This window comes from Penicillium citrinum, assembly GCF_028827155.1.
Source record: "Penicillium citrinum strain IBT 23319 chromosome Unknown utg000003l:1.0-4596430.0:1.0-4598250.0, whole genome shotgun sequence".
Lineage (NCBI taxonomy): Eukaryota > Fungi > Ascomycota > Eurotiomycetes > Eurotiales > Aspergillaceae > Penicillium > Penicillium citrinum.
Window position 1 is genome coordinate 4259346 of NW_026622688.1, and position 23753 is coordinate 4283098.

Sequence of the window (23753 nt, forward strand, 5' to 3'; positions counted from 1 at the left end):
GGTAGGTATGGGTGTACAACCAAGTACTGAAGTCATCCATCCGTTTTCAGTAATCTACTAAATTTACTTTTATGTATGTAGCTCTAGACTCCCAGCTTGTCTTCCTATCAAAATCAATGTTTGATTTATTTTTTTTTCATCTCACATTAGTCCAAGTTCTGTTTCTTGGCCCTTTTTGTTCTTTTGGAATTCTATGGCAATCCCTCTTTTGGGGGATCTCACACTCGGTTGGGCGCTTTGGGCATCCGGAATAGGCGGGTAGTGTCGATCTGGAACTTTGACTACCCTCTCGTTAGTACAGTAACAAGCTTTGAAATTGCTCGGTCGCACAATTGTATTCTCCATGAAATACTTATCAAAAGTACTATGATATAGGAATAATGAAGTAGTCTATTACGGGATGCTCACCTGTCAGTACTGTATGTATATCTACTACCACTGCTATGACGCCTACAAACAATTGGTCTAGAAGTGGCCATGATGCCATGGCCCCACGGAAGCTCGCTGCGCAAGTCAGCGGTGAAGGCGTCCCCTTCGTTCCTAGGACCAGTTAGGCTAGTTATCAAATTTCGAGGAAGATAGAGAAGATTCGTAGATAGGGGCACATTCATCCTCCGTGCCTCCTTAGACGCTTAGGGTTGTTCAGATCAGGGCAAAATAGGTCTGTGTCACACCCCCACCCGAAATCATCCCAAGAAGCTTGCAAGCGCGCTTCTCCTCAACCTCCTCCCTTTTCCCCTTCCACCTTTTTTTCAATCTCATCGCTCCATCTCCTCGGTTCCTGCGGCGGGGCTGTGTAATTAAGCAGCTATGGGGTCCTTCAATTTCCAATGGTAAGTTCCTCCCACCCGGCATATCCGGCTGGGCTCGGGCTCTTTTGCTCTTTTGGCCGCGCAGCCACCCAGCAGAAGTCCTATCTGACGCACGGGAAGAACTGCACTTGATATTCCCCCTCCCCCTGACACGGACAGAAAAAAAAAAATTGAATTGGGTCGCTGACTGGACGGTTCTTCGCATTGGGATGGTAGGCCTTACGATGCCAACGAGGTGTTCGTTACGGGCACTTTTGATGATTGGGGTAAGACGGTGAAACTGAACCGGGTAGGCGATACCTTCGAGAAGGAAGTGTCGTTGCCGGCAGGTGAGAAGATACAATATAAGGTATGCTTCTTGATACTCTATAATTTGCTCTCATATCACTTTTTCCCCAGTGGCGCCATCGGAAAAAGACGTTGCGCACGTTGCGGTGAGTCCGACTGCCTGAGGCTGGACAACCCCAGCTTTGCATGACGCTTCATCCTTCCGCTGACGTCACTTGGCCTGTCCCGCTTTCCCAAAAGTATAAAACTAGTTGTGCTACGCCACGAGATCCTAGGCTGACATTCTATCTCTTAAACCAAAACAATAGTTCGTTGTGGACGGCAACTGGACTACTGATAAACGTGTGCGAGAGGAGAACGACGGTCACGATAATATCAACAACGTACTGCTCCCTGAAGAGATCAAAGAGACTGCTGCCTTGACCCAACCTACTACCAACGCAACCATGTCTGGAGTAACCCCTGATTCTACCACCGCGGCCCTGACTGCGGGCGTCCCCAAGGAAGAACCCAATGGAAATCTGCCCGGTACCTTCCCTGACACACCGGGACAGGAATCCGAGCAAACCCTATCTGTCAACCCGATCCCAGCTTCGGGTGGCTACGGCAACCCCATCAAGCTGAATCCTGGCGAGAAGGTGCCCGACTCTAGCGCTATCCATGGCAATACTGTGGATTCAACCGTGCGATTAGACAAGGAATCTTATGAAAAGGGCGACAGCGTGCCTCTAGGCAGCGCCGGCACCCAGAACGATACTGCTGGATCTAGCGCCTTCAACGTGCCTCCGGTCTCGAAGAACACTATTCCCGAGTCTAGCTTGCCCATCGGCGGACCTGCACAGCGAGCTGCTAGTACCGAGCAGGAGTTTTACGAAGCCGGTGGTCCCGCTCAACAAGCCGCGATGGCCGACCCCGGCTACACTATCCAGTCGGCTGCTCCAACCTCGACTACAGCCGCCCTGGCCGCTGAAGTTCCCCTTGAGAAGAGCAAGCAGACGAACGGCTCGGAGCCAGTCAAGGAAGTACCCGAGATCGTGAAGGATTCAATTGCCGAATCTCATCAGAACCCCGAAGCTGCCGCCAACAAGGAGGCTGTTGAAGAGAAGAAGGATGTGGAGAGTGAACTACACACAAAGGTACCTGTGGAGGAATCAGCAGGAGCCCCGGCGCCAACTGCTACTGCAGCAACAACAGCTACCGCCCCCGGTCATAACCTCAGTGTCCCCCCCGGTGGTCGACTCGGCTGATGTATCACCCACTTCGACCCCTCCTCCCGGACTAGCCCCATCTGCTCCCGCTCCCACTTCTGCCCCAAATACAGAGGAACAGACAGCTCCTGTCGTTACAACTGGCGTGGAGACCACTCCTACCGATAAAGAGACCACCGCGAAGCCCGCTGAGCCTGCCAAGCAAGGCTCCAATAACGATGCCGCTAAGAGCAGCACCGAGGGTAGCTCAAAGGACGAAAAGAAGAAGAAACGTCTGAGTGGATTCTTCACCAAGCTTAAGGAGAAGCTCAAATAGATGCTCTACTTACGATGGGTTGATTGCGTCTGACCTATTAGGCGGTAATACTGAGACACGGAGAGGCCATTCTCATGGAATTTACGTCCGGCCCTGCTAATTTCGAGTTTCTTTTTGATTTTGATTGGTTTGATTGCGTTTTGATCTGGATACCTCATTTGCCTGCACCGCATTTTATTCCAGCAAGCTCTTCTCTACTGTCCTCTAATACCGTTTCGTAATGGACATCCTCGGTTTAGGAATATACTTTACTTAAGCTTAAAGATGTGTTTCAGATAAATAGTTTGATGGTAATCTCTTTAAAACGCCATATTATTCTTCTGTAAGCTGTATTGGTAGATTATATCATCTCGAACATTAGAATTATATCTCGCGGAACACCCATAAAGCGATATACTCGGTCAGAATGGGATCGCATTACTGACTTGACCATTCAATTTAACCGGGTACCCTAGGACACTAAATCCGCGGTATTAGCAAGTCCCTACAAAGAGGGAAGAACAAACATACTCTCTCCCTGTCTTTGTGCAGCCACAGCCACAGAAGATCGAAGCAGGCCAGCAAACCACCTACAAGAGACCACCGAGTCAGCAATCAGCCCAGACCTAGTCAACTTCAACTACACCCAGCCTAGTCCAGCCTAGCCCGACTAGACCAACTTATCAGATGAGACACACCGCCGCAACAATTGTAGCACAGAATCCTGCACAAAATATAATCAGCCATTTCTCTTTCGAAACACTTCAATCGCGAAGCTCACGGACGTACCCAGTGTTGGCCCAACCACTTTACAGTGGCAGGGATTCTGGTCTGTTCCGCATTGGAAACAAATGGGGAAGATAGGGAAGAATGGGATATCACACATGATGAGCGTGAGTAGGGGTGAAGGGGGAGAAAACGAATACTGTTGGAGCTATGGTACAGTAGAAATTGAGCTGAGAGCTGAAAGCTTTGGGTGAATTTTACCCCGGATCAAAAGTAGATTTCCAACCGGTTGTGATTCTATCATGATGACGCAGTTGAGATGGTGATCCACCGATCGATGCGGGGCGGTATGCATGTACATACAACAGCTGTGCATACTGGATGCATTGAGTAATTAGTTTATGTACTATGAGGTTATGCAATGATTACATTTAGCTGACTGAAGGTAATTTCGAAATTGTTAGGATGATATTTTATGTATATTGAGGATACGGTCATTCACCTCGCATCTTTCAATGACACTGTCACCAAACACTAGACTGACTATGAAGATCCATAAATTCGTCTATATTGCAATACTTTCAAAGATGTAGAATTTCTATTGATCCAAATTTTCATAATCTGCTATGAAACGCCTCCTATTGGGAACGTCATTTTCAATTTCCCTCGTTCGCAAAGAGACACTTTAATTGTGTCGGTGTAGCAACCTAGGAGCAACAATCCTTTACTGTGTCAAGCATACATGGCGTATCAGCTATAAAAGTGAATGTCAGTATGCATTCATTGACAGACACACATTAAGATAAGTGAGAAGGTCATTGATAATTACGTGGGTTGCAGGTCCGCTTTATGAAAACGTCGTTGTCTACACTCGAACTGTTACCGACAGTAGCAATCGCGACTAGAAGGGCTAGTCTAATGAATTTCAAAGTGAATATGCCGTCAAATATGAGATTTCCATAGTCGGTTGGCAACAGAAGAAAGTGATTTTTAAAGGTCATTCAAGAGGATATAGGGCAACTTTGTTAATCTTCATTTCAGCCCACCTGGCGGGTCAATGTTGGGGGCGGATGTCCAAGTATCTATGGGCGGCATTTCCTTCAAGAGGCAATCTAGCCTATTGTCTCTGTATCCAGGCAATAATCCTGAATCTGGCATTCTCATCGATAGTTTAGGGTCAGAGGAACATAGACCAGGTATCCCGTAGTAACTAGTAGAACCTAGAATTTCCAGAGAGAAGTATCACTACACCGTGTACTGCCCGAGAGAACATAGGCTGCGTTGTATAAATATCATTTACTAGTTCGCACCAGTACTTATAGCTACAATACTCTTAGGTATTATTCAACTAGTAGCGATGCAGCACCCATTGGCGAGGAACAACATTACCACGTAATAGTGGCCATAGTAGGAAAACAAAGACGTGATATTTCCCTTGAAATCTCTCAATACACCAATAATACGTATTCCCGAACACTACATAGATCAGTTGACCACGATAAATGATTGTATACTATGTAAACATGTGCCTAACTCGTTATTAGTTATGTACGGAGTACTACAGTATTGTATGCAGTGTATAAATAGCAATGACTAAGTGCAGCCACCACAGCCACATCCCCCACCAATCGGACTGCCCCTCCCTTTTCTGGATCGGCGCCGTTAGAAAGGGGAGCCCCTGGTATTTCCCAAGGTTCTCCGCTTAAGGCCCCATCACGCATTCTTTTCCCTCTTACATCGTACATATCCAGGCAGCAATTTATGCCCAGAATACCAAGCCTGCATCCCGCACACAGGCCAACAAAGACAAACAGTTACATCTCCCTTGGCACCCACAACACACCGTCAACTCCACACCTACAAATTCTCAAAGCCACAGAGGCACCCCTCGCCTGAGCCACTTCAATCGTTCTGTTCCGTCTTGATCGACCATAAGTGGGCAAAACTCGTCAAATCTACGATATCGCACGGACAAATTCGATCAGCATAATGGCCAAATCAAATGTCCTCCCCTCTCATCCTCCTTCTCCTCTTCGTCGCTGTCCTTGCCGTCGTCGGTTTCGTCGCGTATAGTATTTTCCAGGGCGTGAGCCAGACCGCGCGTGATAAGATGGAGAAGAAGAACGTTGTTTTCACCAAGGATGGGATGAAGGTGAATGTGAAGGAGATCAAGGATGAGGCGTATAAAGATCGTACACAGAGGTCAGTCTCCCGCACTTATCTTGGTGTCTTCAAGAGTTTCCTCCCTGACTTAACATGATCTAGTGTTCTCGTCAATATGTGGAATCACACTTCCTTCCCCGCGTATAAGAGTCGACTTTGGGATATGCAGGGTACAAGCCAAGAGGCGAGTGGTGCTGAGAAACGCAAGCCGTATGTTCGACGAGATTGTTAAAAGTGTAAAGGGTATTGGTGCTGACTTTTCCTAGGTACTCAAAGTAACTTCAAATTTGACCGAACTCCTTCGCTATCCCTTACTTCCGTCGCCCGCATTTTTTATTTCGAATATACATTCATATGGGTGTTAGTCTGTCTGCTATGGTCCAATCCAACGCTGGATGACTCAGTACCCAGAGTATGCGGGACAGATCTTTTGAATTCATTTCGTTTCTACCATTTACATTTATTACAACACATTTCATGCCATCGCACATATTCGCATGCGCATTTTCGTCTATTCACTTTCATCTCATGACCCGCTTCTGGAAATGCGCCATGATGTACAATAATGTTCTACTTTATGTCAGCTTCGAGTTCTATGCCCTGCTTGCTGTGCACACGACCTAGGTCTGGGCATGGTTATGCAATGCTTCTCTGTGGTTTCTTATCTGCTCTTTCATACTTTCTCTGGCTTTTGCAATAGAGGACCTGTCATTGATCTCCAATTTGCCTCCACTTACTGCGTTGAAACGAAGATTTCTCTCTCTCTCTCTCTCTCTCTCTCTCTCCATTTAGTGGATTCAATAGGCTTCTCCTACTGTATAGTCAATACCCCAGAAATGAAACTGATCTTATAAGCAGTGCTTTGACCACTTGACCATTCGTTAAAGGCCCTTCGTCTATTACATAAAGCTTTTGAGTTTGACCTGAATTCTCCCTAAAAAGGAATCTCACTAGAGCAGCACCGCACTACAGCACTCAATGTGAAGCGTAATAACTCTCATCCTGGTTCAAAAGACGAAAAGCTTCCGGCTCCGGCTGCCCACTACCTCCATACCAGGTAGGCGTGCTCAGCGTCTCAGGCGTACTATCACGTTTCGCCGATGTGAAAACAGACTCGAAAGTCTTGGCCCATTGTACTCGATTGTTCAAGCCTTCCAGCTGCCAAAGTTCCTGTAGGAAATGTAGGATCGAGCTGTGTGTATAAGCTGAGTCCTCGGCGTACATGGTGCCTTCATCGTGAATGAGGTGGTTGGATGGAACCCAGGGGGAGATGAGGAAGGCGGGGACTCTGGTTGATATTAGCATAATTAAGCTTAGAGTTAAAAGATTATTTGTTCTTACCGGACGCCTAAACGGGTGAAGTCGTAGGTGACGTGGTGGTCATCCGACATGCCTGTGAAAGTGATGCCATCTTCCGGTTGGGGGATGTTCATCGGGGGAGGAACATGGTCTGCGAAGCCACCGTGCTCATCGAAGTTGATAATAAGTAGTCTGGGATAATTAGTACGGAGAACAATTTTCAATCACGGACACTAGTGGAAAATACGCACGCATTATCCCAGTACTTGGACCGACGGAGTGCGTCGTACAAGTGCTTGATCATTTGCTCTCCCGTTGCCATTGGACTTGTTGGGTGCATTGAATCGATGCTACAGCATTCTGGATTGATGTACGAAAAGGTAGGTAGAGTGCCCTCTTCGAGATCACGGTAAAATTCTGTGGCATGTACGAGCCGGTCCATAGCGTTATCTTGAGTCCACTTTGAATTTGATCAGCGCATGGCTTGATTGCAAGTTAGTACTTCGTCAATAAAGTGCTCACCTTGTACATGTAAGCGTCCACGATATCAGTCTCGTAATACTGCAAATTAATCAGCAAAGGCTATCTCTCAAGACTTCTGCATATCTCACATTCTTCCAAGTGATTCCCTTCTTGCTCAAGGATTCAAAGATTGACGTTGCGCATGTTGTTCCAGTCACGTTATTCCAGAATCCAGCTGACTGGTCTGTATTATCGACAAAACCGCAGGAAGAGCCAGAGGTTGCGAATTGTCGGTTAACATTAGTCGGGCCTGGGTGCTCGGAGAACTATAGATCTGTTAGCAAAGACCTAGAGGAGCATAATATGATATACGAACATAAGAATCGAAGAATGCAAAGTTGCGACCAATCTCCGCCAACAAGGCCGTTTTTTTCTCGTCGTATGCTTGGATAACAAATGAAGTATCCCCCGGCGTGGACGAGTACTTTTCCGACTGTCGCTCTACAAAGCCGGCCATGTTAGGAACATCTTCCTTGGTCACGTTCCACTTGCGGAAGATCTCATATGTGACTCCAGCGAAGTCATGATCTGGATCCTTCAACGGAACTTCTGTTGCGTATGGCGCAGCACAGATCTTGAGTGGTTCCCCCCACACAGTCCAATTGGGATTGGTATAATCATTGCAGTAGGTGACACCGCGTAGATTATCAATATTAGGGTTGAAATCCCAGTAGCCGGCGATATTATCGAAGGAGTGATTTTCCAGAGTGAGGTAGATGACATGCTTGATCTTTTGTAGTGTTAGATCATAGATTATGTCTAGGTGGATTGAATGCTCTTCTTAACTCACGTTCTCTCGTAATTGATCCCAGGTCTGAGACTTTCGAATCGTCGGACGAGCTGATGCAGCGCCGATCAAAGCTGCCAGGACAGCGACATAGATCGAGACTTTTCTCATGATGGTTGATCTCCCGAGGTCCTTGGACCGATGGTGATGGAGATAGGGATAGCACGGGGCGAACAGGCGCAAAGAAATTGATAAGAGGGGTGAAGGGATTGAAAGTAAGGAGGTTCCTGAGAGTATGCAGCCATTTTAAAGATTCGAGATCCTCTGCAGACTATACTCCGGACTATAGCTTTCTACATGAACGGCAATCTCAAGCGCGCCTCCTGCATCGGCAGGTACCACGACAGGAAATGAACATGCCCCCCCCGCTTCTCTTTTGTTGAGCAGATAGTCATCGGTCACCCCCGGACTGATGATAGCGACTGATCCGCATCTCCGTCTACGGGAGTTTAGGGTGAAGCTAGATACGTATACGAGGGCAAACTCGGACACTATCGCGGTGGGGTCGGGATTGCAATATTGTCCGGTGATTATTATTGATGGAGATTAAGAAATGATCCACCAGGACATTTGCAAGGAGGTGGAGATGTTTAGTGTCACGATAAGAAGAGAGGACTCGGAGATGTGATCCAATGTATTTCCGAGTCACCACCCTGGGGCACGCACGGGGTCCACATCGTGTGACCTCGATCGCGTGCAGTATCTGCAGTATCATGGGATGAGAATAAATGTAGGGCTCAGTAGATACAGAGTATACCTTATCTCATTTTCGAGATGTCTGCTGTCTACAACAACAAGTATATGTGTACATGTAAGGCTGATAATCAATCAAGTTGAGTATATTCATCACGCGTGTACCTGCTTGAGGTCTGCGCTCGAGGCTACGCCTACCGTTTCCACAAATCTACTTCTTTAGGACTAGCGTGGAACCACCTATGGGTAGGGCCCAACCAATAAAAGCGCTTTTAAAAACAAGTCCCGTCCTGGATGACATTTACCGGGCTTTGATTGGTTCAATCCCCAGATTAAGCAACACCGTCCCAAAAGGCACGCAACTCCAAGAGAAAACTCCACCCAATTGAAGCTCCACCGCCAAGTCGATCCTGCTCGAATCAGCAATCCACGTGTGCCTGAGTGTTGCATTCGGTGGGATCGAAGCTGCCAAGCACGTTCGACCTTAATAGGCTGTGATGTGCCCTGCACGAGGCTATCGAAAGCCTGTTACTCCGCACTACCATTGTAACATCCCCCCCTTAGCGAGAAGCAGCCTTATTAAACTCTGCGTATCTACGCGAGCTTCTACTTTTTCTCTTTTTCATTGGAATAGCATAAAAAGTGTCCTCGTGCCGTCACTCCGAAGTGCGGGACATCTATACTTCTCTGTTCAATTTCGAATCCTGGAGCCATGTCTATTACTTCGATTACCGGCTTCATGTCTAATTATTCCATTCTCTCCGATCGGAGCTCATCAGTGGATGAGAAGGATATGCAGCAGCGTTTACACTCGGATGTTGAAACTGCTGGCAGCAAATCTCGACAAGATGCAGACAAGATATCAGCTCGTTTTATTGATGGACGTACGGTGTCGGACGCCATCATCGGACTTTCGGATGGAATGACGGTTCCGTTTGCCCTGACAGCGGGTCTATCTGCCCTGGGTGATACCAAGGTGGTTGTGTTTGGTGGTATGGCTGAATTAATCGCCGGCGCCATCTCAATGGGTCTGGGAGGATATCTGGGTGCGAAAAGTGAAGAGTATGTCCAGCCAAACAATTAAATTTGGAAAATTCTTGTACTGACCAGGTGCGTCTTGCAGAGAATCATACAAAGCAACTCTAAAGGAGACAGAGACACAAACCATGACGGATCCTGCATCTGTCGTAGGAACTATCGAGGATATTTTCGAACCATATGAATTACCATCTGAGCTTGTCTCCCAACTCACCACCCACCTCTCCAATTCACCCATGCTCCCATCTTTCTTGATGAACTTTCACCACACAATCCCCGAGCCCTCGAGCTCTCGCGCCGTGATATGCGCCATCACAATTGCCCTCGGTTACTTCATCGGCGGCTTCGTTCCTCTAGTCCCATACTTCTTTGTTGGCCCCAATGATGCGTTCCTCGCTCTACGCTGGTCAATTGCAACGATGGTCATCGCCCTGTTTCTTTTCGGCTACGGAAAGACCTGCTTCGTGAGTGGATGGGGTGGCCGTCGAAATATCCGCAAGGGCTTTGTTGGTGGAATCCAGATGGTGCTTGTGGGTGGCATTGCTGCTGGTTCAGCAATGGGATTGGTCAAGGCTTTCCAGATGCTGGCACATGGATCAGAGCATCAAAAAAGTGATTAACGGTGGGTAAGATGATCATGTTTTTCAATTTCTTTTTTTTATCTTCTTGGTTCTGGCGTTCACTGCATGGCAATCTACATGGACTGGTGTACTGGTGTTTGTCTATCATTATCTCTCTATTCTCCGACTACTAGTATGTGTCGAATATCAAGATACATGTCGTGGTCCGTTTATCTACTGTGAAAGAATCAAATTCCTATCTGGCTTTCACTTCATTTCAACCGCGAGAAATAGAAGCAAAATTATTCCACAAATCTCTAAATTTTTGCTAAGGGGTCATTAACTTACGTTTTTGGTAATGAACTACTCTAGTAGCCCTGTCAGGTAGCGGTTCCGAGAATGGCCCGCAAGGCCGATGGGTACACTTCTAAAAATATTGTTAATGCCGTCATAAGGCTCGCACTTAAAGGCTTGACAAGGCTGAAAATATTGACGCAAGATCGAAGTATCTTTGGTTTCCCACCGCGCAATATTAATGCGTGAAGACAAGTATACGGGGACCGAGAATTGATGTCAAAGGCCGGATGTTTTTATACATGCTATTCACACTTTCGTTGGCATGTCTGATAGCTAGATACATTTGCTACTCAAATGTAATTTCGGTCTAGATTTGTTTCTACAAAGCAAGGCCAATCTTAGCAAATCTTCTTTATACTGGCTATGATTTCACTGTCTAATCGAAGGTGGAAATTACAGTATTTGCGGTCAATACATACAATAACTACGTATGTAGTCAGCAAAAGAGAGCATGTTTAGATCGACAATGCGCCGACTGGCGATCATTTGAGTACAATTCACTCCGTAATCCCTGGGGTTTCTTGAACACAAATTTACCATATACCGGGGCAGAGACGCAGTTCGAGATTTAGGAATACAAGGAGCACTGAGACACTCTTGCCTGAATACTACAATACTTCTTCGGGGTAATTACCCTAGGGTACTACAAGCGCATATTGATATGCGGCGGTGTAGCTCACTGCCCAGCTCTGGAATCTGGCTGTCTTGAATTACCAAATGAACTTGGAAATACTTGAACGATGACATCAACTGGTATGTGGCAAGTATACAACCTTCTGCAGCTCCGAGGATCTGATACCGACTAGCCTGGGCGGGTGAATACTTAATTTGGTCTTTTTTCAATATAATGATAGGTGATTATTCACATGAAGTATTTAGTTTGCCCTGGAGGTAGTATTAAAGCGATCGGAAAGGTAGACATGTTTCTCATAGTGTATACACACATTGGATGCCCGTAGATACCGAAGGATGATGATTGCAAGAGGAAACGTAATATAAAGAGATTCAATTCGATAATGTGCGGTGAAGGCCATCTCAAAAGCAGGATAGAGGCACTGCACAAGTCTGATATATTTTCTCCGTTGCAATATGGCTGCTAGTGAAATGTTGCTACTACTGCCTAGGCTATACTGGTTCGGTATACATTTGCCGAAAAAGGCAAACGAGGAAAGTCAACTCACCTGGGTTGTGTATCTCAGCCCTCGCTACCAGCTTAAGACTGTCATTCGTGAAAGATATTGATCAAGATTCGCTCTCTGTCCAATAATTATTCCGCACTTTCTTACTGGATGTTGTATGAATAATCCTCCTCGCCCAGCCTAATGAAAACCCGACCCCACGTATCTCCAGATTTGGCACGATCCAGCGCCATCTAAAAATAACCACCTATATATTTGTGAACAATATCCAACCATCTCAAATAAACAATACGCTTTATACGTACACTATCTACTTCAGAGATTCAGCAACGCCGACTGTCATCGCATACCGCATATTCCAACTCAAAAACCAAGATTGCTGACGAAAATGAGATCAGCTTACTCCGTCCACGAACCTCCCACAGACATGTGGCGCAGCGCTTTGGGGCGGACACGTCGACTTGGCCAGTACATAATCCATACGTGGACAAACAATCAGCCCCCATTGAGGGCCCTAGTACGGCCGTAAAATTAACTTGAATGCCAATGTCGGTCTAAGCCCTGCTCCTTTCATTATAGCCCCCACCCACCGACAGGCAACCGTCATATCCAATCCGAATACGATAAGATTACTCTGCGATATACGATTACAAAGTTTAGTTTCTGTAACGTGTTGATGTATGCGTATGATGATACTTGGGTATTACCATAATTTGGTCGTGCGTATTTTTGCAGAAGTCTTTGTTGTAAGTGAGGATAGATGGAAGGTAAGCGCCCAGCTATATCGGATGTCGGTGGGTGATTGGGTGCTTGTCGCGCATGATTTATGTATCTGAAACGGACGTTGAGGCCGTTCTGGTTATTCCATATCCATCCAATATCACTATGGGGCTATGATCTCATTGAGATTGATTCATATGGAATTGCGTACTGTTCTACTTCTACGGAGTATATTGAAGACATTCACAGATACATATAGCTTGATTGATTGATTGATTGATTGATTGATTGAACCTTTGATGCAGTATCATTGGCCTATATCTAAGTATATGCTACGCCCATAGCTTCATGCACTACAAACAGACTTGCCTACCTACGATATAATTTAATACGTACCTTGAGTACTAACTAAAGATAGCAATTTGCAATGCGTCAATCTATGCCGAGGATTAGTATATACTGGGTCGCACCTGCCATAGTTGAACTCTGGACTAAACAGGAAGTCACGAAAGAAACAACAAAGTGGCGGGCGATGACTGACTCTCGTGTGGACTTCTCGAGAATCATTGTTCTCAACTCTCTATCTTTTGCCGCACATCTCACTCACGTCGAATTACTTGATGGCGCCTATTCCCAGCTCGACCCTTGTACTGCTCTCTCAACGTCAATTCGTCCCCGATGCCACATTCACCGAAAAGGCCATCGTCGTGATCATCTTTGCGCACGTCTGTTTACTCTACACTGTTCTTTGGTGGATTCTAGCGAACAAAGTCTCACGTCGGTCACAAACACGAAACTATTTTGAGACGAGCGTAGACTGACCGAAATATGAGCAGGAGATGGCAACAATCGTCAACGGCGCGAAAACAGTATCGAAAGGCCTCACTACTATCTCTCAGCGCACTCCAATGGTGTGCAAAGAAGATCCTTCTCATCACCGGCCGACCTGCAAGTGTGATATCTGTACGGAGTGGACCAGGCTCTATTCCGTATACGCTCATTACTCGCACGATGGGGTTCCACGCACGTCGCACGAGAAAACGTACAGATGCAAAACGATGAACCAGTGTTTTCGAAATCGGAGAATAAAAAGAGGCTGGGATCCAGCTCTTCCCAACTACGGAGTAGATTTGTTCAGGTACCCGGGAGCTTTGACCTTTTTGGTCTCGAGCTATTGGTCCCAGTCGCGCGGACTCGATAACATGAAACTTGAGGGGCGGCAGACTAGCCAGGATCATCTTAGAGGAGGCCGATCCTTAAAGATGGATCACAACCCAATTACGGATGAGATGGAGATTCGGGAACTATGGAGTCCGGATAGGACGGCGGATGGGTCAGTATCGATCGGAGATTTGAAATCCCACATTATAAGTCCGCTTATAAACACGGAGGCTGGGACTGAGACATCGCTGTACATCCTCATCTGGGCCTGTGAACGAAGCGGCAAAGTAAAGAGTTTGATTGATTTTTGACTTTTTGGAGCGGGCGCTAGCTCTTGAGCTGCCACTTTGCACCAATAGTCTGTATCGTTGGACTGTACAATTACTGTAGTACACGACACGCGACACCCAAGATGTAAATAATCGATCACTATAGTCATAGTTGACTGTATATTAATGAAAATCCACGAAATCACTATCTACGTATATTGCTCTCTTTACACATTGGTAACCATAAGTAAGATACGACTGATGTACCTGACCTGATTCAATCTTAATTATAAGTTTGGCCTGCACCTTGGATCAAACGCACGCAGACAAATCACACGAATCACACGAGTCACCAGGACGACCGAAGCAGTAATGCGGATACGAAGCTGTACGACCGTTTAGTGGGCTAAGCGAAATTGGGCCGGATGAAAGGCGACTCCAGTTGGTCGCAAAATTGAACGATGGGGGCGGCAAAGGGGCAGGTGGGCCAATCGGCCGAGGCCAATGGTTTGATATTGAAAATTTTGTGTACATACGATACACAATACAATACATAATGCATTACAAAATAGAGTATTTGCAGTAGGCAGTATTCTCATTGCGGTTATTATTCTGTCCATATATACTCGAAGTTTGTTCATAGTAATAATAAAATATTACAATATTTTATGAATGTAATTATCCTCGATGAGAACTTGATTGTGTACGGAGTACAAATATTGATATACACGGCAGCATGACTGGACTCAAAAATTATGCTCGGCCTCGGATAGGTCTGCAATTTCCGTGATCTTCTGCATCTGCCCGATCGGCGTGACCCCGTTCCGCAGCATCCGGCCCTGGCCCGTATTCCAGGTACTGTACTGACTCCGTACGGTTGAGCTACAAGTATACTCTGCATCTATAAAATATGAAAAACATCAAACTCTGAGAGTAGACAGCAGCTGGAATTAATAGAGAGATAAACAAAAACAGTTCAACTGTGAGACTGCTACTTATTTATTCTAACTATCTGCCACTACCACATACTATTGTAACTGATGATCACCGCCAAGTCTGGCTATGTAGTACTGCCAATAGTGACGCCATGGACTTTGGCGCCAAACCTGGCACGTAAATTACCGTATTATAATGACAATACCACGCCAAATTATCCCTCGTTTTTCGTCCCCTTCTTAATTCCTTGCACTCCTCCTCCCCCCCCCTTCTCATCCTTTTCTCAACCACACTTTCTTGGGCTCGTCGCCTTGCTTGTTTTCCAGACCGGTTTCTCTCTCCCCTTACTGTGCTCATGCCGGTCTGTCACTGAGTTCCTTGATTCCGCCTACGCGAATTCCTTCCGTCTCATCCCGCGGCATCCCTCGACCCTTCCTTGGGTTCTTGACCTATCCCCTTCTCTTATCCACGAGTGATCCAGAACTACTCGTGTCCTTGAGAGGACTCAAACTCAACCGCGAAGATGTCTACATTCCCCTCATGGAAGGATCGCACCCAAAATCAGTTCGGCAAACTTCAGATCCAGATGCCATGGCGCTCCTTTCAGCTCCTCGTGCCTCATCGCATGCGCCGCAAGATCCGCTCAAAGCTCCGGAGTCGTGTATCACCAACATCGTCAATCTCGACGTTACAGACTTCCTTCTCGCCGGCCGACACACTTCGATCCCTCCAGGCTCATCGATGGACAGTATATGATTTCCAGTACTTGCTACTTCTAATCATCGGCATCTTCTCCCTGAGCGTCATGCAATCCCCTGGCCCGCTTGCCAAGACGGCCATCTCGACCATGATCCTCTTCTCTCTCCTCCTGCCCATCACTCGGCAGTTCTTCCTCCCTTTCTTGCCTATCGCTGGATGGCTTATTTTCTTCTATGCATGCCAGTGAGTTCATCCCCATCTCCCTCCTCTTTCTCCTGCCGTTTGAATTTCGCCTCTGGGCCCTATACTACACCAAACGCCTCCCTATGCCCGGAATGATTCCCCGAGCGTATTACCCCCGAAATGGGCGAATTTGCCGCATTGCTGGCAACATAACGCATGACTGACTCGTTCCCTTCTTCGACAGGTTCGTTCCAAGTGATTGGCGGCCTGCCATTTGGGTCCGTGTCCTACCCGCTATGGAAAATATTCTCTATGGTGCCAACATCAGCAACATTTTATCGGCCCATCAAAACGTTGTGCTTGACGTTTTGGCGTGGATCCCTTATGGTCTATGCCATTATGGTGCTCCTTTTGTGGTCTCCCTTATCCTTTTCATCTTCGGTCCCCCGGGCACTACCCCTCTCTTCGCCCGCACTCTCGGATATATCAGTATGTTGGCTGTGACTATTCAGCTGGCCTTCCCTTGCTCCCCACCATGGTACGAGAACCTGTATGGTCTTGCCCCAGCCGATTACTCTATGCAGGGTAACCCAGCTGGTCTTGCTCGCATTGACAAGTTGCTGGGCATTGATCTGTACACCTCGGGATTTAAGCAATCTCCCGTCGTCTTCGGTGCCTTTCCCTCGCTTCATGCGGCAGACTCCACTCTGGCGGCTCTCTTCATGAGCCACGTCTTCCCTCGCATGAAGTTCCTCTGGGTTACTTATACACTCTGGATGTGGTGGGCTACCATGTATCTCTCTCACCACTACGCTGTCGACCTGGTCTGTGGTGGTCTTCTCGCTACTATTGCGTTCTACTTCGCCAAGACCCGCTTCTTGCCTCGTGTTCAATCCGACAAGACCTTCCGCTGGGACTACGACTACGTCGAGATTGGCGACCACTCCCGAGAGTTTGGCTACGACCTTGCTAGTCTAGATGGTGACCTTAACCTCGACAGTGACGAGTGGACTGTCGGTTCCTCCTCTTCGGTCTCTTCCGGTTCTCTGAGTCCCGTGGATGACCACTATGCTTGGGAAAGCGAGACTCTGACCTCGAACCATGACCTCGAGGCCGGTCGATAAAAAAGTCACCTAGTCCACCGTGCATACATCTTTTCTTATTCGACTCTGGTCACCATTTTGCATCTACTCGTTTTTGTTTTCTCACGGCGTTATAATTGACGACAATGTTGGGACCATCATCTGCATCGAGCCATTTTCGACACCTAAGGTTTTTAATTACCTGTTGAAAACCTCCGGTTCGCGCGGTTTTCGATCCGCTCTGAGCCGAAGGTTACTTTTTTTTTTCGCCTTCTGGCTGTACATGCCTTCTTGTCGCTTCACGTCTGAAGTGGCTATCCGTCTATAATACATTAATTCCGGTGGTTGGCCCTTTTCACCTGCCTTTGGGTTCGCGACTAAGGGATATTCCCTTTGCATCACCACCGTTGGAAACCCTCGCTTGTACAGAGTCGGACCCTTCCTCATTGAGGGATGCTCCGAATATTTTTATCTTCACTTCTCACCCTTGTCTTTCGCTACGACTTTTTGACTTGGACGAGCCACCCTTTTTTTCGCTTCGAGCTCGTCCATATGAACAAACTTCTTATATTATTCGTGTCGATCGCTTATGAATCAGGCGCCAGGGAACTTTTGCATACGGGGTTACTTTTCATTTTTTATGGAAACTCGAAAAAGGATTCGGCGTCATTGCTTGCACTACACTCGCTGTGCATTAGAACTATTTATGAATATTTTACCTCTCGGGGGACATTTGCATTGGCACATAGAAGAGCCTCCACTGGTTTGCAGGTGAACGCAGTGGTGGCAGAGAAATCTTCATGGCCTGGAGGACTTGGCCAGGAGAAAGGGGAGGAGAAGAAGAAGAAGAAGAAGAAGAAGAAGCTGGTTTGGGGACGACCAGCACCGAATATCATGGCGATTGATGACCGCAGAAAAAGGGAAACTAGACGGATTTCCTTGGATCTCGCACCTCGCCGATCGGTTTGCTTTGCTTCTGGCTCGAATGAAGCACGATTCCAATCGTGGCATGCACCGCGCACCCGACCTAATGTGTGGCACCTCATGTCTTGTTCCCTTGAAGGAGAGGGGAGCGCGGACAACCGCGTTGGATCATCGTTAGCATTTATTCTTAATCCCTAGATGAACTTTATGAATTGTACATTATATTTCTGTCTGTATTGTCCATTGTATCGATTGTATTGTATAGACTGTACTAGTAAATCTGACCAGCATTCAATCGCTAGCAACAGGTATTCGTAGCAGCAATACCATTAGTCCTCCATCCCATTCTTGACAGACATCTCAGGCTGATATCCACGCAATGGATGCACAATGCATAACCCCCGCACCAAACGACGCAGATCAGACGATCTTCTTTGGCTGATACATACGCACATGGATTCATATGATTCCATACAACGGGCTCCGCCTCATGTACTATTCCGAGGCTGACTGGCTAATTGCTTGTGTTGTTTCTGTACTGCATAATCTACGGTGCATTTACCCACTCAGTCTGGATAATTTTTACTGCTTCCTTGTAGTACTTATGACGCGGAAGAGTACGGAAGATCAAGGTTTGATGGTGAGGGGAGTTTATGATACTTGTAATATACATTATATTTAATGTACTACTAGTAGTCTTAAAGGTTGGCGGTTTGTTGATACTATCTACCACTCATAGTGCTGGGATGAACCCGCTTTAAATTGACTGTATGCAAGATAATAATCAAGTTTCTTGATTAACCTGATTACTGTCATTGGATATATCTGCATCATACTATCAATACACTTGAAATTGGAACTCTTCATTGCAGTATGAAGAAGTCGTTTCAAGATAACTTCTAAAGGAATTATATTACACACCCCGGTCTCCATACAGGGCACACACACACACACACATATCTCCTAAAGCAAGTACAGTCGTGAAAAATTTTCCACTGCTCAAGTTATCAAGCAAAACCAGACGCCGCTTAATTCATATCATGCTCTATCTAATCGTCAAAGATCTGTACACGTTCTGCATATTCGCGGATATTCGAGACAAAGGTTTCTTCGATCTGGTCGCCTTTACCGCCAGCGACGCGGAGAATCAGGTCATTTAGAGAGGCTCGGCCAAGGATATCGACATGGTCACCTGTTCAAGTTAGCATTCATGCGAGAAGGAGAAAAGATTCTGCTGATAAACTTACCAGTATTAGGTCCACCGCGTGGCGAGAATCGATCTGGCTCGTGCGGCATTTCATAGACTTTGATCTTAGCTCCGGCTGGATTATATCGTTTCATACGCCAGCCTTTGGCGCACATATACCCTGTACTAAGAAGATTGACTGTACCGTCGCCTTCGCCCATCACCACGCCATGATCAATGTCCTCGTTCAATGTTACAGTCGTGTCAATGCTGACGTTCAACCTCGTCTGCGGATCGCGCTCTTCTTGGTAGAAATAGCTGCGTTCAGTTGGTTTACCAACACCATAGAAACAATAGATCTTCATATCAGGCGCGTGTGGAAGTCGGGCTTCGAGCGGGTTCAGCCACGTTCGCGGGTCTTTTTCGTTGGCCTCGACTTCTCGGGTTGTGTGTGCCACTCCGTGTGAGTAGCTACTTAGTACCTGTTTCTTATACCAATCCTCACTTTGGTCGAAGAGGTACTGCAGACTCTCTGGGGTGGTGAGATTGCGTGGTGTCCAAGATGAATTGGCCTCTCGGAAATTGAGTAGATTTCCGAAACTCATCGATTGTCCAGGTTTGTCGTCCGGTGCCCATGTCGAATTGCCCCAGACAGCTTCGCCACCCTTGGGAAGCATGCTTGAAATACCGGGCATAGCGCGGAATATCTCTGCACGTTCATCTTTTGAAAGGAACTTCTCCAGTCCATACACAGCAAAGGCATTGAGTTGCGCTGTGTCACGCATCTCACCAGAGAGTACGGCTGTCAGACCCTTGACGGCACCAAGCATGCAACCACTGATGTTGACCCAGGAATCAATGTGCTTGTTGACCCAGTCCTTTCCACCTTTACCATGGTCTTCACTCTCCACCCATTTGAAAAAGTAGAGCACCACCTGCGAGCCCATACTATGTGACGCCAATGTGATCTTCTCGCCCTTTACTTCCACAGCAGTCTCGATGTATGACTTGAGGCGACTGTAGTACTGATCACGAATTTCAAGGTTAAGGTATGAAAGCCGCCAATCATAGGCGGCAGTGAAAGCATTGGTTGGGTCGTAGCCAATTGTTGCAAGGTTCTCCAGGATCTTATTCCAGATCCAATAGCCCGTGATAAAAAAGTCCGTGGCATCGAATCCTTGTGCTGCGCGCAGCTTGACTCCCGGCGGATCAAGACCTGTCTCTCGATCCAGCATAATGTGATTCTTCCACTCTGCCTTATCCATCACCAATGCTCGCATCATGCTCCAACTGCCCCATAATCGTCGCCGGAAGTATTGCCGGGATGTATCTCCAGTGCCCCAACTTTCTAGGCCAGTTGAGATCACCCCAGGTATCATTACCACGGGATGCTTGGCTGAAACCCCTTGCGATTGAAGGTGTAATCCGACGGCGAAGGAATCGTAATTGACGGCGTCGCGTTCGTGTTGCTGCCGCATCTCCCCTCATAGTCAGCTGGCTGAAACAATCTATATTCAAGACCTAGCGCCCTCAAAGAACCCTTTCCCAAGAACATACCGAAAACTCCCTCGCATCCCGAACAATTCCCTGGGGAATGACATCAATCAAAGAGTCGATATTCAAATCCATCAATCCATCCAGATTGATCACCTCCTGCTGATTCGCGAAGAATAGCGCAATAAACACGCCAAAGAGACCACCCAGTACGAAAATAAATCCATTGCGACGTTTGCTGCGTGGTTTAATCACCAGTTGCTTAACCTCTGCGCCATCGAATTCAGCTCGCAATTGCTCTTCCTCTTTCTTGTCTCGGGTGAACCGGCTCTTATCGTCACTGGATGTAGGGGGATCGTCCTTGCCCGTGCGGCGGCGCAACATCGCGACAGCGCAGAGGGAGAAAGCACTCCAAAACGAATTGCAAAAAAGGCCGCTAGCCGAAGAAGACAAAGCAGGTGGGAAGAGAAGAGAAAAGAAGGGAGTCACAAGAAAAAAAGGTGGCGGGAGGGCTTTAGCTGCGGCCGTTGGCGGGCAGATCGGCGTCACATGGTAAATCGGGCAGTTGTTGTGCTCCGCTTGTCTCCTCCGCAAACTTGCACCTTTCTTCTTTTTGTTTCCCTCACGCCCTTCCCCCCCCCAACCCCCCCAACCCATCTATGACCCGTCATCTACACTGAGGAAACGCCGCCATGAATCAAGATTCCCCTAAGCTCCGCTATGTGCGTTACGATAGTGCGCGCGAGAATGAATATGTCGCCGCGATGCGCCAGTTGATCTCTAAGGACCTGTCCGAACCTTACAGCATCTATGTCTACCGCTATTTCTTATACCAATGGGGTGATCTCTGCTTTCTTGCAATGAATGAGAAAGATGAGATGGTCGGAGTTGTGGTGTCAAAATTAGAGCCACATCGCGGGGGTCCTTTGAGAGGGTATATTGCTATGTTAGCGGTGCGTGAGGAGTTTCGAGGTCAAGGTATTGCAACAAAATTGGTCCGCATGGCAATTGATGCGATGACAGAGCGAGATGCGGATGAGGTATGTATATTTTGAAATCAACGCCCTAAATCTAGCCCCAATTTGACTGAATTGTGTTCCACAGATTGTCCTGGAAACTGAAATCACAAATACCGGCGCCATGAAATTATACGAGCGATTGGGGTTTCTGCGCAGTAAGCGACTTCATCGGTACTACTTGAATGGGAATTCGGCCTATCGTCTCGTCCTCTATCTCAAAGAAGGCGTTAGTGCGATTCGAACTGCCTTCGACCCCTTTGCACCACCTCACCCAGCACATATGGAAACGCCCACTGTACCCGTTGGTGCCACCCCAGGAAATGGGGTCATTTTATAAGCTTTACATTGATGCATGAGTGTTCTCTCAGATGTTTTTGTGAGAGAGTGACGGCGTTACGTGACATGAACTTCTTTATGGGTAATGATCTGATAGATAGAATTGCACTAGGCATAATGGCGTTATCATTTAGCAATGGCATGGATACTTCAGCAAAATAGAACAGGCACATCTATTAGTATAAACGATACTAATACTATAATACTACTGGTACCACCCCGTGGTCCTTCAAAATTGGGCCTTGTCGGGTCTGTGACGAAACATAGGCTCATCGTCTACTTCGGTTTTGCGGGGAGGATGAGAGCTTCTATAACAGAGAACTTTTCCAGTCGCTCACACATTCTTGACTCCTGAATCAAATCTACTATCAAAATGTATACTAAATTCAGCCCAACTCCTAATGCAACCTCCGAAGAATTCGTTCAACGCCAACTTGATCGTGTCCTCGTGGCAGCCTTATACCTGGAACATAACCAGATCACCAGAGAGCAATTCCAGGAAGAATTAAGCGATGTCTGCAGCAGAGTTGAGGCTCAGAAATCTCATGCATTACAAGCGCATACGCTTTACTTCGATCAAGTGATGAAAGTCTTCCCGGACCTCCATTTCCGATTTAAGCCGTTTAGCAAGTTGTGGAGAGAGTCGTCGACGAGTTTTCCTATACCGGGGTGGTTCAGTAAGAACCTATGATATTTTCATTTCCTCCCATTCTATTATGGTAACTAATGTGTACTAGAAAATGGTATCGGCCGTCTTGGTACTGGTTCAGAAGACAAGGGAACTCGATTGAGAGATCTTCTTGACTATGTCATGGTCAGACTAGACTATTTCAATAGTCGCAAAGGACATTCTCACGAGTTAGATATCAAATCTCGAATGTCCTTTTCATACAATACCGTCGAATACCAAGGTAAACACTCGTCTCTCTTCAGTGTACCGGATTACAGTCTCTGGCACGGTAGTGAGAACGAGGCTGCTGTTCAACTTGTAGTTTTCGAAACCAATAATAGTCCGCTTGGATGTCGATCTCAGGTGAAGGTTTGTCCATGTTGTGAGGCACAGATCATCGCAACTATGGGTTAGTACTGCCTGTGAACTGGGTATTATATAGTTGGCTGATATTTTGATAGCGATGGTTTACTCCGAGAGGAAAAATCGAGGTGAAGCTAAATGTGCTGTCTATGGGCTTTCCACGGATTGTGAACGATTTGCATTTTATCATGTTGATGATTACGGTTATGTATGGCTTTACCTATGCTATCGACAGCTAAAATATCTAACTCTACCTAGTGGTCCTATCTTGATTTGAAGGCGGCAAGCGATGGGGATGTGGTGGACTATGAAGATATTGCCAATCTTCTTGCTTTTATCTTCTACGAAATCTCCTGCTCAAGGGACCAGTGATTGGACTTAAAAAGAATAATGTTTGCTACACTAGTGGAGTGTCAATTGTTTCTTTTCTTCAACGAGTATCGTCATTAAATCCAGGTGCAGAATCGGAGTACATAGTACAACGGTATGCACTTGAATGTTTTGGCTGTGAATATCTTCAAGTTGGACCGTTAGAATGACATGTACTACACCCACCGACTTAACTGAAGTCATAGTTTAACACCGGATATCTTTTCTTTTACATGCTGGAAGCTGGTTCGTTGTGTTTTCATGATTGGATCGCAGAATTAATATAATTTATCAAGTTTATGCGGCGCCCCTTACGTCATGAGCCCATCGCGACCAGATTGATATAGATCCATGTCCTGGGCGAATTTTCTGAAGAACGAGCCATGATCATTTTCGGGCCGTTTGGGAGTACTTGAATCGTACTAGTCATTCTTCAGCATCGATCTCCTTTCAGG

General features: G+C 46.7%; 10 protein-coding genes across 10 annotated transcripts; 6 read left to right on the top strand and 4 right to left on the bottom strand.

Annotated features, from left to right (window-relative positions):
• Positions 1 to 810: 810 nt before the first annotated feature.
• N7469_004826 (carbohydrate-binding module family 48 protein) lies at positions 811 to 2624 on the top strand (the record flags this gene model as incomplete). Its single annotated transcript, XM_056643746.1, is given in 4 exon segments — positions 811 to 833; positions 1029 to 1161; positions 1409 to 2306; positions 2320 to 2624. The coding sequence occupies 4 exon segments, from the start codon at positions 811 to 813 to the stop codon at positions 2622 to 2624; spliced, it is 1359 nt and encodes a 452-aa protein (XP_056503158.1).
• Positions 2625 to 3075: 451 nt separating this feature from the next.
• On the bottom strand, positions 3076 to 3489 carry N7469_004827 (uncharacterized protein; the record flags this gene model as incomplete). Its single annotated transcript, XM_056643747.1, has 3 exons — positions 3076 to 3108; positions 3135 to 3193; positions 3393 to 3489. The coding sequence occupies 3 exons, from the start codon at positions 3487 to 3489 to the stop codon at positions 3076 to 3078; spliced, it is 189 nt and encodes a 62-aa protein (XP_056503159.1).
• Positions 3490 to 5331: 1842 nt separating this feature from the next.
• N7469_004828 (uncharacterized protein) lies at positions 5332 to 5771 on the top strand (the record flags this gene model as incomplete). The annotated part of the gene is made up of 3 exons (XM_056643748.1): positions 5332 to 5531; positions 5595 to 5702; positions 5759 to 5771. 3 exons carry the CDS (start codon positions 5332 to 5334, stop codon positions 5769 to 5771), a joined length of 321 nt encoding a protein of 106 aa, XP_056503160.1.
• A 696-nt stretch (positions 5772 to 6467) lies between these two features.
• Positions 6468 to 8211, bottom strand: N7469_004829 (uncharacterized protein; the record flags this gene model as incomplete). Its single annotated transcript, XM_056643749.1, has 7 exons — positions 6468 to 6780; positions 6834 to 6983; positions 7043 to 7251; positions 7314 to 7352; positions 7403 to 7579; positions 7630 to 8043; positions 8104 to 8211. The coding sequence occupies 7 exons, from the start codon at positions 8209 to 8211 to the stop codon at positions 6468 to 6470; spliced, it is 1410 nt and encodes a 469-aa protein (XP_056503161.1).
• A 1294-nt stretch (positions 8212 to 9505) lies between these two features.
• N7469_004830 (VIT1/CCC1 transporter family protein) lies at positions 9506 to 10451 on the top strand (the record flags this gene model as incomplete). Its single annotated transcript, XM_056643750.1, has 2 exons — positions 9506 to 9855; positions 9917 to 10451. The coding sequence occupies 2 exons, from the start codon at positions 9506 to 9508 to the stop codon at positions 10449 to 10451; spliced, it is 885 nt and encodes a 294-aa protein (XP_056503162.1).
• A 5045-nt stretch (positions 10452 to 15496) lies between these two features.
• On the top strand, positions 15497 to 16979 carry N7469_004831 (phosphatase PAP2 family protein; the record flags this gene model as incomplete). The annotated part of the gene is made up of 2 exons (XM_056643751.1): positions 15497 to 15915; positions 16100 to 16979. The coding sequence occupies 2 exons, from the start codon at positions 15497 to 15499 to the stop codon at positions 16977 to 16979; spliced, it is 1299 nt and encodes a 432-aa protein (XP_056503163.1).
• Positions 16980 to 17028: 49 nt separating this feature from the next.
• On the bottom strand, positions 17029 to 17384 carry N7469_004832 (uncharacterized protein; the record flags this gene model as incomplete). Its single annotated transcript, XM_056643752.1, is given in 2 exon segments — positions 17029 to 17122; positions 17140 to 17384. The coding sequence occupies 2 exon segments, from the start codon at positions 17382 to 17384 to the stop codon at positions 17029 to 17031; spliced, it is 339 nt and encodes a 112-aa protein (XP_056503164.1).
• Positions 17385 to 18910: 1526 nt separating this feature from the next.
• N7469_004833 (phospholipid:diacylglycerol acyltransferase) lies at positions 18911 to 20925 on the bottom strand (the record flags this gene model as incomplete). Its single annotated transcript, XM_056643753.1, has 3 exons — positions 18911 to 19053; positions 19109 to 20516; positions 20605 to 20925. The coding sequence occupies 3 exons, from the start codon at positions 20923 to 20925 to the stop codon at positions 18911 to 18913; spliced, it is 1872 nt and encodes a 623-aa protein (XP_056503165.1).
• Positions 20926 to 21233: 308 nt separating this feature from the next.
• N7469_004834 (peptide alpha-N-acetyltransferase MAK3) lies at positions 21234 to 21897 on the top strand (the record flags this gene model as incomplete). Its single annotated transcript, XM_056643754.1, has 2 exons — positions 21234 to 21581; positions 21646 to 21897. The coding sequence occupies 2 exons, from the start codon at positions 21234 to 21236 to the stop codon at positions 21895 to 21897; spliced, it is 600 nt and encodes a 199-aa protein (XP_056503166.1).
• Positions 21898 to 22269: 372 nt separating this feature from the next.
• N7469_004835 (uncharacterized protein) lies at positions 22270 to 23301 on the top strand (the record flags this gene model as incomplete). Its single annotated transcript, XM_056643755.1, has 4 exons — positions 22270 to 22573; positions 22634 to 22975; positions 23028 to 23137; positions 23188 to 23301. The coding sequence occupies 4 exons, from the start codon at positions 22270 to 22272 to the stop codon at positions 23299 to 23301; spliced, it is 870 nt and encodes a 289-aa protein (XP_056503167.1).
• Positions 23302 to 23753: the final 452 nt, after the last annotated feature.